Here is a 13,484-nt window from a genome sequence, read left to right on the forward strand (position 1 = left end):
GCAACTACTTGGAGAGGCATTTCCAGAAGTGGATTAATATGCCCGTGGGTAGTCACAATATAGGATGCTGTCAAACCTCTCTGGTCCCCCCAAAATGGAATCATACTCCCATCCCCAAGACGCCTCGCCTTGGTTGTTATTTTTCATGCAGTGATTTGGGTTTTCTGCCACTGTTCATAAAGAACACAGGGTTCAGCCCGCTCCCCATAACCGCTGCTGTCCAAGAGGTGTGACAGCTTGAAGTCCTCTAAAGATAAGATACCCAGGGTTACCCAGGACATCTTTCAGTCCAAAGTGGTAATGGGAACAAGAACCTTCTCTACCTTGCAGGTCAGCTTTGGTCAACGCAACTTTGTTAGCAAAAGAACAGAAAAGGCGAAAACAATAACCAGAGGTTAGTAAGAGGTACAGCAAACCAGGGTAACATTACAGAAATGAAAACACAATCGGCGTAATCAACATCACTGGAACAGACAATTGAAATACTCTACAGGTTCTCCAGAGACAGCACAGACAGGGGATGCACAGACCAGGGTGCAGCAGGCCTCGTCAGAGCCACATCAGCAGAGCAGGGGCAGGGAAACGTTGGACTGGACAGAGCACAGGCAGTGGTTACAAGAGCCTTCCCACAACCATACAGCCAACCCCAAGGCATATGGTCCAGAAAAATGATTTTCCATTAGTCAGGATAAACATCAAGAAATAAGGGTAGTACATGGCCAGACTGAAAGACACGTGTGCACAACCAGACGGAGCCCACAGAAATAACTGTGAACGTTTAGGAGTTAAGCATGGAAGAGTCGCAGTCGCTTGGGAGCACTCCTTGTAACCTCCTGAAAATGCCACCAAGGAATTTGGCACTAGAATTGGGCATTTGTATGAAGGTGATTTGGGAACACCAACAATCTCAGTTGGCTTAATTTATAAAAATGTAGCCAAACCCAAATGGCTGTGGGCAAAATGACACCAAACCAATGTCCTTTTTATTTATTTATGCCAGTCTCAAAATGAAGCACGTATGCTTCTCTCAGATGTTTACCATCTGCAGTTGCGGAATCGAATTTCTAGCCAATACATGCCTTGGTCTCTGCAGCAAAGCTGGCCTCAAGATAGAAAGAGATATTTACCAGCCAAGTACTGAATCGGACATTATAAAAAATTCCTAGTCCAAATTGAGAGGTTGCAAGTCACAGCTAGATGTTGGCTAGGCTGTCCAGAAATTGCACTTAATTTCTAAATTATATACTCTGCATATATTAGAAACATAAAATAAAAACCTAATTCAAGATTTTTTTTTTCTTTCTTACTATAAACCATCAAGAGCCAAAGAGTAGTGGATTAATGTGTCTTTAAAATAATTTCAGACTCTTTTGGGTTAGATATAATATGGAAAGTAATCCAATTGCTACTTAGGGATCTTGAGTCATTATCAATGACTTTGACACATATAAGAACATATGATATATCCTAGCCTGTGTACCCCAAATATGTTAAAAATAAAACACACTCACCATCATGACAAGTGTCAGGTTTTAGTTCTTAGTAACGAATCCTTATCCCCTATTTGTTTCCTATTCTAGGCATAGAAATGATAAATCAAGAATTGTGTTCTGTTTCCTATGACTTGCCTAACTGTCAAAGGCCTTCCTGAGGGTCCTGTACTATGTACAGAGATTCACAATGAGAATGATACTTTTTTGCAGTCTTTCCAAGGTTTTGTGCCCTTCATTTCCCTCCCCATCATCTTCCACAGTGCCCTAAAAAGCTCCTGGTATCTCTTACAAGGGCTTATTCACAATAGTGCAAACTTCCAATGACAGTAATTTATGCCTTAACCCACTCTTTGGCCATTTTTCCTGGCCACTTAGGCTAATTATCCAAGTCATCTGTGTACAATAAACAAGGGCTTTCTTCCCTCAGAACTCATCCTCCACTTCATGCCACCCAGTGGGGTGGTCATAATGCTCCATGGGTAACCATCATAATTATCTCCATGGCAATAGAGTGCAGTGTTATTAGGCCCATAGGACTTGCCATAGATGCAGATGGTAGAGCCAGCAAGCCAGAATATTCAGCTTTGAACAATCACCCATACTCAGAGGAAGGTCAGAACCCACCATAATGCATGTGATGAGTCATGCCAAACTGCACATAGAGCTGTAGGTAGGGATAGGAACATTTTCTCCAATCAGATGGGTAATTTCTTTTCCCTAATGCTCCCACACTTCCCCTAAAGCTCTCGTAAGTGGAGTCCATTCCACCTTCACACTATACATTTTAATCCACTTTTATAAAGGTTGGTTTAGACTTCCTTTTAATCAAATGCTACAGCTTTACCTCCTTACACCCCAATTTTTGTACTCTGTAGAACTGTGCCTCCGATACAGTAGCCATAGATGCACGTGGCTATTGAGTACCTTAAAGGTGTGGTCTGAATTGGGGTGTGCTACAAGTACAAAACACACACTTGATTTTGAAGGCTCACATGAAAAAAAATGTCTAACTAAAAATTTTATATCGATTATATGCTGAAATGATAATATTTTGGATATATTAGGTTAAGTTAAATAAAATGTAAAATTAAACTTAACTTCACCTGTTACTTTGTATCTGTTTTTTAAACGCAGCTACCAGGAAATTTAAAATTACGTACGTGACTCACTTTATATTTCTATCAGGCAACGTTGCAATGGAGTTATATGGATGGTTCCTGCTGACTTTTAAATCTACAGAACTGATGGCATGATAAAAATATTTAACATTTGAAGAGAGCCTTATGCTTTTGAACGTGTGCTTTTATATTGTGATTTTACTAGATGTGATTAATCAGTCCAGGAAAACTGGAATTTCTATTATTCCACAATCACCTAAACTAATATACTCAAATTCATTCTCAAATGGTGCATCAATTTCAGGACTTCCCTTAACACCCAAAAGAACTAAGAGCAGGCCAATAAGACAGAAACTTTTGAGTTGAATGAAACTGTGCATTTTCAGGAGAAGAAAGCAAAGTGGCTGCTTTAAATGCTTGGTGATTCCCCAACTTCCTGTCCCCCCCTGTACACACACAACATATTTGGCTAACAGAATTTAAGAAATATTTCTGGCTACAAGAAAACTGGAGAGGGTTATAGGGACAATCAGCCTTATTACTAGTGCAAACTGACCCTTAGGCAAAGGGAAATGACTTCCATACTACAAATAAGCCTGGGAAGCTGATTAGAAGCTTTTATTAAAATGTGCGTTAAGATGGCAAGTGAAGGATCGAAGCTGGTTAAGAACAGGAGTGATAAATGAAGTTGAACAGTTAGAAGATGAATGAACAGGTTGGATGTGGTAAATTAATGAGGGATACAAGAAAACACAGTATATTGCACAAAAAACCATGAGGCTCCATCAGACAAAAGAATACCTAGGTCCTGGTGACTGATCAGATCATCCTCTTTGCCTTTCAAGTTAGACACGAGTCACCTTTTCAGCCTACCCAAGGAGTCTGGGGAAGGCTGAAAATGTGTCTGCTCTCCCCTGCTGGTTAAAACTAGATAGCTTTTATTGTAAAGAGCTATTGGACTCGACCTATAAAATTCAGTAGTATCTCAAGAGACAGTGGATTATCTACAGAAAGAGGGTGAGCATGGTTTGTTGTGCTGCATGGGTGGGCATGCAATGTTACTAAATGTCTCACATGAGATAATGTTTGTAAATAATAATCCTACCACTTATTGAGTACCTACTATATATGTACCAGGCATTCTATATATAACTCTGACTTAAATATATTACCTTCCGAAGTAAGTTTTATTGTCCCATTTTACAGATGAGGAAGATATCATTCAGCGAGGTTAAGTAACTTGTCAAAAGTCACACAGCCAACAGGAACTACTACCTGGACCTAAATCCAGGTCTTTCTAACATCAAAGCCCATGCTGTTCCACTACACCACACCAAGAAACTGCCAAATGATGCCTGACATCTAGTAAGTACTCAATAACTGTTACTTCCCTTCCTCCATCATGGCGTTCTGACATCATTTTCCTACCTTCTGCTCAGTTTGCATTAAATAATGCAGTCACTATTAGCAACATAAGAAATATTTTATTAATGGTGACACTCATATAAAAGTCTCTGATTTGTACCTCCCTGTGTATTAAGATATAAATAAAAGTCCCTGATACCCTTTCAGCCATGCTGGAAGCAAAGTCACAAGTCAGGAGAAGCCTGATGTCAACGCCAGGAAAGGTCCTCTATGGCAAGTCTGTGACACTGGAAAGACATCTGCCAACATACTGTACATTCCTGGAGCCTGTGCCACATGTCTTGACATACTCAGCCAGTGACAGGAGGACATCAGTGGTGATGCAACGTCAGATAGTGAATGGGATGAGAGGGGACTGGTAAACCAAGGAAGGAGGCGCTGGCAGAGGCAGCAAAGAGGCTTGCGACAAGAATGTAGCTTAAAAAGAAAAAGATTGTACCTTCACAGCCACGCTCAATCTGTCCACTCCGATGGAGGGCATCGTTGATGAGGTCTGGCAGGCGTCCATTCAAGTCCACTGATGCCAGACAGCCCTGAAAGCCATCCCGGGAGGCCACGAGCTTTGGGAGGTTGCTGTACATGCCTTGGGCCAGACCTGCCATGTAGAGGTCACCTGGAAAGGAAAACAGGTAGTAAAAGCAAATGGGTAAATGGTATGGAAACCATGTCAACAAAAGCCAAGTCACATTAGACTGTTTACTAGATAATGGTAACATAGCTGGGGGGAAACAGCATAAACAAAATTATTACCAGAGTTTCTACATTGTAAAAAGAAGAAACTAACATTTCTTATGTGTCATTCATTTTATACACATCATCTCACAAATTTTCATAACTATATCCATTCTATGAGGTAGGTATTGTTCCCATTTTATGATGAAGTAAAGATTAACAACATTTTCAACAAAGCAACCACTACTGAGTGCTTTTTATGTGCTTGTTACCAATAGCATGCTGAGGATTTTACAGACATTATTCCATCAAAACTCCTAATTGCCCATAAAGGTAGTAACAATTATTATCCTCATTTTGCAAAAAAAAAAAAAAACAGGAGATAGAAGCTGAACAAGGCTAAGAAATTTTACCGAAGTCACCCAGGCGGTAAATGACTAAGCTGAGATTCCAAAACCTACATGCCTTCCTCTGTATTATGACCCCTCCACATTTTGGCATTTATTACCTCATCACTCAGCTCCCACATGCCCAAGGTTTACAGAGAAAACAAACCATCCCTAAGGAGTGGTGGAAGTAAAAACTGAACAAATTGCATCATGTTATAATTCAATGTTGTTAAAATAGGATATGCATGATGTATCAAAAATGCATGGCGCTCCTAAACTGTAGTTTACCTCTGGAAACAGCCTTTCCACTGTAAGCTCTAAAAAGGAGAAACTTCTTTACAAGGTTTACCTTTCAAATCCAGATTTTTGGCACCATTGATAACCTGAGTGACCACCTTCGTGTCCACTTTCAGGCTGTGGGTGTTGCTGTTGTCCCGGGTGATGACGACGTTGTGCCACTGGTTGTCATTCAAGGGGCGGTCACTATTGCCTTTGATCACATTGGGGCCGTTTCCGAGGTCAAACACATAGTGTATGTACCTGTGAGGAACCACAATCACCCAATGACTTGAGATTCCCTGGAGTGGTTTAAAGGCAATGTGTACATAACTGGCATTGGGGGCTTCAAATCCCCCAAGCTAGACTGGCATCATGCAAGAATAACTAAAGCTTGATTTAAGAATATAAAAATAATCAGTTCCTATTCTACCAGACTTCACTTTAGTTCTATACTCATTGAATCTATTTCTTTAACACTACCTAGTAAAAATCCAGAGACACAAAGCAGTACAGCTGGTACACTCCAAAACATTAGGGGGCGACATTTAAATTCAGTCAATCATGCATCTGTTTTTTGGGTTTTGTTCTATGTTTTGTTTTTGTTTTGACTACTTCCCAACACACAGTAGTAAAATATCTTGGAGCAAGAGCAGCTTTTTAAAATTTGCATCTATGGGCTAATGGTAGTACTGAAAATATCTGTATTTCATTTCTTCCTATAAATTTGGCGGTTGCAGACTGTACTGCCCCAGAGATAGATGCAACACATACCCTATCCCTCTTTTGCAAAAATAAGCTTTTTTCCCATAGGTTTAAAGGACTACAGTTCAGATTAAAAAGCCTGACAGTATTGAGTTAGAAGAAGATCTTTAAATAAACTCATGAATCTCTCTCCCTTCCAGCGCTAATGATTACAAAGATATTTTTAATCAATGGGGATGAGAGCATAAATCAGGAATAGAGGGTAGAGAGTAGAACAGATAGTTTTTTCTGTGCATATTTTATTCAGCGTTTGAGCTAAGACATTTAGTACAAACTAGGCGATCTCTTCCACTTACCCCTTGACTAGCTCAACAGCAATGAAGTCATTGCCATCACCGCTATTGAAGAGAATGAAGCCGTCAGCGGAGGTGGTCTTGAACTGGAAGAAGAGGTGCATGGAGGTGTAGGCCTGGAGGGTGGCCAGACTCAGGTAGCTGCTCTTGGTCTTAAAGGTGACAGGGTCAGCGATGATGTTCCTCAGTCCAAAACGAGCCTTCAGTTCGCAGTAATCAATGTCTCCATTTTTGCACAAGTCAATGTAGAGCAGCCCATTAAACATAAGGCTCTGCAGGTGGCCAATGAAACTGGAGGGGACGACGGAGATGTAACGTTTCTCTGTCATGATACCAGTTTCAATGTTGTGGAATTCCAAGCGGGTATGGTCTCCCACCATTGTACCTGTGAAAATCATAGATGAGATACATACAGGAGAAGTCACCATGTTTTGTCATAGCACCCTTACTACATCTTTTAGGTCTAATTTGTTTCCACACAAAATATTCAGTTCCAGAAAACAAAACACTCCATATAGTAGATATCTGACTTGGCTTCAGCCGGGGAGCTGATGACTGGCCCAGCCCAAGTTAAACGCCCTGCAGCCCATGCCCTCCTGCAGTTGCTCAGAATGCCCCATCATATAAAGGAAAATATGAGCTCATGGGCAACTCAAGTTAAAGGATGAAACTATCTGTTTTCTCCATTCAGGAAAATAATTGGGTACTAGTACATACAATAAGAAGGAAAACTTTTATTGCTCTAACCCTTGTAAAGATAAAATAAGCGAGCCTTAGGCATTCATTATTAATATTTCTTGGTGTAATAATTCACCACCCAGTACTTGTGGAAAAGTTTCTATTGTAGAACATATTAATTTTATCTGACCAGCAACCGTTGCTTTTTCTGATAATAACAACTAATCTTCCTTTGGGAAGATACCCTCCTCACTTCACCCTTAAACCATCTGGGCTGGATGAAGATGACCCCATTCCAGCCCCTGAAGTAATCAATCTACCCAGGCAGCACCACTCAGTGTATTTTTATCCCTCTAGCCATAGAGTATGGTCTACGGACTAACAAAGTGGTCTTCGAACCTTAGCATGCATCGGAATCACACAGTTCACTGAGTCCCACCCTTAGAGTTTATTATTCAAAAGTCTGCAGTGTAGCCTGAGAACCTGCATTTCTAACAAGTTTCAAGGTGACGCTTACGTGACTGGTCTAGGGAACACCCTTAGAACACTGGATTAGCAGCAACCCTAGTTGGTCCAGTAATATTCCCCCAGGGTTTGTGCTGGAACACTTCGGAAAGAGACGTTCTTTGCAAACAAGGCTTTCTGAAGGGGTAAAAAGAAAACCCAGGGCTGCTGGAGGCCACGTGACAACTGGAGGGCTAGGGCCTCCCTGGTGAGACAGCTGACCCAGAAGACAACCACAAAATGGAGAGGAACAGTTTCTGCAGGATGATGTCATTTGAAGACCTGGATCTAGCTGGCCAAATCTGGACTTTTAAAAACTATATGGCAATAGATTCCCCTTTATGCTTAAAGCATTTGAGATGGGTGTCTGACATGTGCAAGTAAAATATCTCCAGCTGATACAAATAAACTATTAGACCGCTCATTACCTGGTTTACCCAGAAGTAGTGAGAGGCTGGGGCAAGGGTAATGAGGTGGGCTTGAAATAAATACAAAGAGACTGTAAATTTTAGTAACAAAGTCAAGGAAAACAGCATTAGTATGGCCAGAGTTGAAGGTGGCTCTCTCACATTTCTTTAGATAAATCATATTAAAATTCAACAAACCATGTCCTAATGCCCCAAAGGTAGAAGGAAGGGAAGAGGAATTCCCTCTTCCTTCCCTCTCCTGCTGTTACCCTTCACTTTGAAGAAATTCCATTAGCAAGACACTCCTAGAATCACTTACTGCCTCTTTTATCAATTTCCAGAGTAAAGGAAGTGACAAAATCTGAAATATTAAGGATAGTCTGTAAAGAGAAACCATATGTGCTTAGCTCAGCCTCTGGCATGTCCGTTAAGGGAGCAAGCCGCCTTCAAGAAACACCAGTTTACCTCACTCACTCCTCCGCAGCATGGGTGTTAGAGGAACAGGCCTTGCTTCAGTCCTGCCCCAGTCCTGAATTAGTTAGTGTTTGAGTGGGCAATTCTAATTCTGAAATTCAGTACATGTAAACCACATGTTTAAACATCAGTGTTATCACTAATAAAAATATCTCATTTCCACCAGACTTGCATTTGTTTTTCTCGATTGGTATAGAACTCAGGTGGCAAAAATTAAAGGAGGGGAGGGGATCGTATTTTCTTGGGTCCTTAAGCTTCAGTATCTGGGAGCTTCAACCAGATCACACCCTTGGATGCTCAGTATTAATTTCATCCCTTTGGGAGCATACACAGACCTAATTCAAAGAATCGCTCATAAGCACAAAAATCAAATTTACATTTTATGAGCTTCTATGTGGTGTTTTGACAACTAATGACAAATCGTTCTCTTAATATAAGCAAAAATAAAATAATGATGTTGGTTAACTTACATATAAAATTGTAATAGAACAAAAATCAAAATGCAACATAAATCTGCTAACAATTGAATAACTAGAAGAAAGAATTACTGTATAAAATTACTTAGTATTAAAAATTGGACTGGTCATGAAAATGCAAACTCGCATAACCTAAATTCACATGATCTAAAACAATGAAGTGACTGAAACAAATACCCTATGTCAATTTGGCTACAGCTGTTCATACCAGGGCTGGAGGCTGAGAGCCGGGACTGGAGGATGATGGGAAGGGGGAAACCACAGCCAATCTCGATAAGGACACAGGAACTTAACTGTGATGATGCTGCAAGTCCTGTTCATTCTTATTTTAGCGTTAAAAATAAAAAAGATCAGGGCTTCCCTGGTGGCGCAGTGGTTGAGAGTCTGCCTGCCAGTGCAGGGGACACGGGTTCGAGCCCTGGTCTGGGAAGATCCCACATGCCGCGGAGCAACTAGGCCCGTGAGCCACAACTACTGAGCCTGCATGTCTGGAGCCTGTGCTCCACAACAAGAGAGGCCGCGATAGTGAGAGGCCCGCGCACCACGATGCAGAGTGGCCCCCGCTTGCCGCAACTAGAGAAAGCCCTCGCACAGAAACGAAGACCCAACATAGCAATCAATCAATCAATCAATAAATCTTTAAAATAAATAAATAAATAAATAAGATCAGTGATGAGAACTAAAAAGTGATAAAGGGGTGATCCCTGGTGAAGACTGGAATTCAAAAAAAAATTCGAAGAGACAATTCTAAAGTTAATTCGGATCTTTTAGAGAAAAATAGATAAGTTTATAGATAAATCGGCCCCTAGAATTGAGGGGTTAGGAAATTCTGCTCATTAGAACATGAATTTCATAAAGCAAGAAAATCATGTACAGTGTTGACTGAGCTCTTCAAGAAGAGCTTGAAGAAAGGCTTGGACAAGTAAGAGAAGGGAAGCTAACAATGAAATTTGAGAATTTAGCCCAGGAATGCAGACTGATTCAAAATTCAGGATAACTCAGACAGCTTCAACTTGAAGTTGGTGGGGTTAGGGGGGCGGGCAGGGGAGTGAAGAAGGTGACCAAATTAGAAAGGGGCCAAATTAGAAAATGAACTAGCTTCACTATGTGCTAAAGGAACTCACTTGGCTGCAGATAGAGATTCCAAAAAAATGTATGTTATTGCACCTGGAAAATGCATTGAAGAGATTGCTTAAGTTTGAAACTTGTGCCAAACTAAGCAAATATATATATATTTTTAAATCTGTGTATCACCTAAGCAAAATTAGTAACCAGGAACCTTTTCACTCAACTCTTCTTTTTTTAGTCATTTCAATAAAATAATTTTTATTATGGTGTAGTATGTAATGTTAAAGTTATAATAACACCATCAATTTAGTTGTATTATTCTCTATAATATTCTTAGGTTTCTCAGGCAGGTGTTACCAATCTGCTTTTTGTTGTTGCTTCCCAAAGAATGAATGAATCAATCAATTTATTTATTTCTAAGAGACGTCCCTTTATAATTTTTATTTTTTATTAATTTTTATTGGAGTATAGTTGCTTTACAGTGTTGTGTTAGTTTCTTACTGGGACTGACATATATACACTACTATGTATAAAACAGATAACTAATGAGAACCTACTCTATAGCACAGGAAACTCTACTCAATGCTCGGTGGTGACCTAAATGGGAAGGAAATCTAAAAAGGAGTGGGTATGTGTATACATATGACCGATTCACCTCACTCATCTCTTTTGAATGCTGTCTGTAAATTAAAACTTCCACTTAAGGGGAGAATGTATGCATACTTCACAGTAGCTGCTTTCAAACTTTGGAGGAGAGACGAGTAACTTGGGAGAAACTAACAAGCAAAACCCAAGACTACTGAATAGTCCCTATATGCCAGGCATCTTGCTAGGCACTTTATAACCACCATCAAATGTCACTATCACAATAAAACTGTAGAGAGGCACCACCGTCTTGCTTTAGAGGTGAGGACGCTTTGCTTAGAGAGGTTAAACTTCTATCAAAGTTCATACAGGTGATAAATGGTAGACCCCCAAATTGAACACAGGCGTGCTTCAGTCCAAAGCCCATATCTTATCTGGTACACTATACTGTTTCTGGAGAAAAAGCTTGACTCGTTCCTTGCATTATTGCCCAAGAAAAGCTGTAGGTGGAATTTAACTGGTGGAATTGCCATGCAGAAATTGTGATGAGTTCACGCTCCTTTTCAGTGGCCGAGTATCAGAGTGTCATTCCATCTAATTCACGGGTGGTGTATTCAGCACCTTCCCCAGGACAGCCATGCTGCCTTGACTCCTATTCGCACGTTCACTTCCGTAGTTCACTGATGGCCAGCAAGCAGTCTACAGACCAGCCTGACTCAGAGTATCGAAGTTTGTTGAGAACATAAACCTACTCAAAATTTTGGCCAAGTTCAAGCTGTAACTTCCCCCACAAGGCATTAGCATATAGTGGATGAGCATCTAGGCTCTGAGGCTTGACTGCCTGGGTTCATAACTTTTCTGTGCCTCAGTTTCCCTGTGAAATCAAGAGGAAGTTATCAGGGTTAAACGTATCAGTACATATAAAGTACTTAGAACACTGCCTGCTAACTATTACTAATTATGTAGCTTTCATTTTTTTTCCTTTCTCTGAAGTGTGTTAAGAATTTCCTGGTGACTTCATTTATTGCTTTCTCCCTTTTACCAGAACACAAGCTCTTTTTAAGTAGGGACCACGTCTTGCCTCTTCTCTACGCCCGACAGGGTTTGGCAAAGGAGCCCAGGCACAGCAAGCATCCCTCACCTCTGCGGAAGGAGGCTGTATCTGAGACATCTGCTTTGGGGTCACCACTAAGAGCAGGCCAACACCGAGAGCTCAGCAAAGACATCCGGAGAGGCTTAGCGGAGGCAACTTGACCTCCCTCTGCTCACAGACATGGGGAGAGAAGTTAAGAAAACTTAAAGGCTTACAAAGCCTTAGTAAAGAATGCACGTTTTGGGCTTCCCTGGGGGTGCAGTGGTTGAGAATCCGCCTGCCAACACAGGGGACACGGGTTCGAGCCCTGGTCTGGGAAGATCCCACATGCCACGGAGCAACTGGGCCCGTGAGCCACAACTACTGAGCCTGTGCGTCTGGAGCCTGTGCTCCGCAACAAGAGAGGCCGCGATAGTGAGAGGCTTGTGCACCGCGATGAAGAGTGGCCCCCACTCGCCGCAACTAGAGAAAGCCCTCGCACAGAAATGAAGACCCAACACAGCCAAAAATAAAATAAATAAATTTATGAAAAATAAAGAATGCACGTTTTGCCCACAGTCCTCCAGCTCTACCACTCTCACACCCTTTTCTCCTCGACATCAACATTTTTCAAAAGTATATACTGTAACATGCTTTAGTAATTTAAAAGAAGTTCTGGTGCCAAATAAATTGGGCAAACACTGCATATGTAATTATTGATGATGAGCAATGTATATTAGCATATTAAAGGGTCTTTAATAGGTCTTTCAAGTAAGAATTCCACTTCATTTTGTTTAACCTAACATTTTCCAAATTGATCTCATCCCTCTTTTTTTTTTTTAATTAACGTGAGAAACAAGTTTTTTCTTGGAAAATGATTTTTACAGCTTGGTGCTGTATATGCTATATAGGATGAGGGAAGGAAAGGAAAAAGTCAACATGGACCAGAGGAGTCAGAAGAGAGGTGAATTTCTGTACCAGCAAGAAGTTCTGGGTGGTGCAGGTGGTCCCTGCAGTGTCAGGTCCTAATGCTGAGGAGCGTAACCCAAGTGAGGTGTTCTTTTAATTTACTCTTAATAATAGAAATCCAGCTCAATCAATCAATCAATCCTTATTAACTGTCAACTGAACTTAATACTTTTTCCAGGAACACATTATATTACAATAAATGAAAACTGCCAGGCCGAGGACTATTTCTTTCCTTGCTTTAGATTTCTTATACGTCTGACCTATTCTTCGCATCATTTCTCCAAACTAGCTGAAAATCTGACCTCCCGGGCGACTTTAAACAGCATGAAAGGCATTACTAAATAAGCCAATAAGACACTACTTAATAACCTGAGGACTATGTGGTTTTTAGTTTCATTGCCTGATTTTATGACTTCTGTGAGCTAAAATTAAAATTCCCAAACCCCTTATCACTGTAAGAAGCAATCCAAGGTTGTGGCTCATAAGCAAAATAGCTTTTTTCTTCTCCCAAGTTTCTTTATCCTTATAGCTGCTTTTTTTTCCATCAGCAGCAAAGTAGGGGGTAAGGCAGAAAATGAAACAGCTTCATTAATTTCAAATATCAAATTACTGGATGACTTGGGCATCCATGGTTTAATCCTGCCTTTTAATTATTAGTGGTAAGAGAAAGCACGCTTATAATTACCTTTACTGTAAAGCTTCTAAAAAAGAATAATGACTGAGGGAGGCAATACACATTACTGTACCCTCAGTCCTGCAGTTCTTTATGACTATAGATTTCAGGGTACATAATTTCCCTATGGAAATAAAAGGAACTTGC

At 40.7% G+C, this 13,484-nt stretch overlaps 1 protein-coding gene across 17 annotated transcripts in view; it reads right to left on the reverse strand.

Annotated features, from left to right (window-relative positions):
* NRXN3 (neurexin 3) overlaps positions 1 to 13,484 on the reverse strand; it is a 1,723,243-nt gene that overhangs the window by 874,315 nt on the left and 835,444 nt on the right. For all 17 annotated transcript variants that reach the window (XR_014242461.1, XR_014242462.1, XR_014242463.1 and 14 more), the window contains 3 exons: positions 6,435 to 6,816; positions 5,447 to 5,637; positions 4,476 to 4,649 (listed from right to left, as the gene is read on the reverse strand). Coding sequence is in view for 14 of the 17 variants with exons in the window: in XM_082384655.1 (XP_082240781.1) it covers positions 4,476 to 4,649; positions 5,447 to 5,637; positions 6,435 to 6,816 (747 nt within the window). In the remaining 3 variants the exon portion in view is untranslated. The remainder of the gene's footprint in view (positions 1 to 4,475; positions 4,650 to 5,446; positions 5,638 to 6,434; positions 6,817 to 13,484) is intronic.

Source organism: Balaenoptera borealis (assembly GCF_965194805.1).
Source record: "Balaenoptera borealis genome assembly, chromosome: 3".
NCBI classification, from domain to species: Eukaryota; Metazoa; Chordata; class Mammalia; order Artiodactyla; family Balaenopteridae; genus Balaenoptera; species Balaenoptera borealis.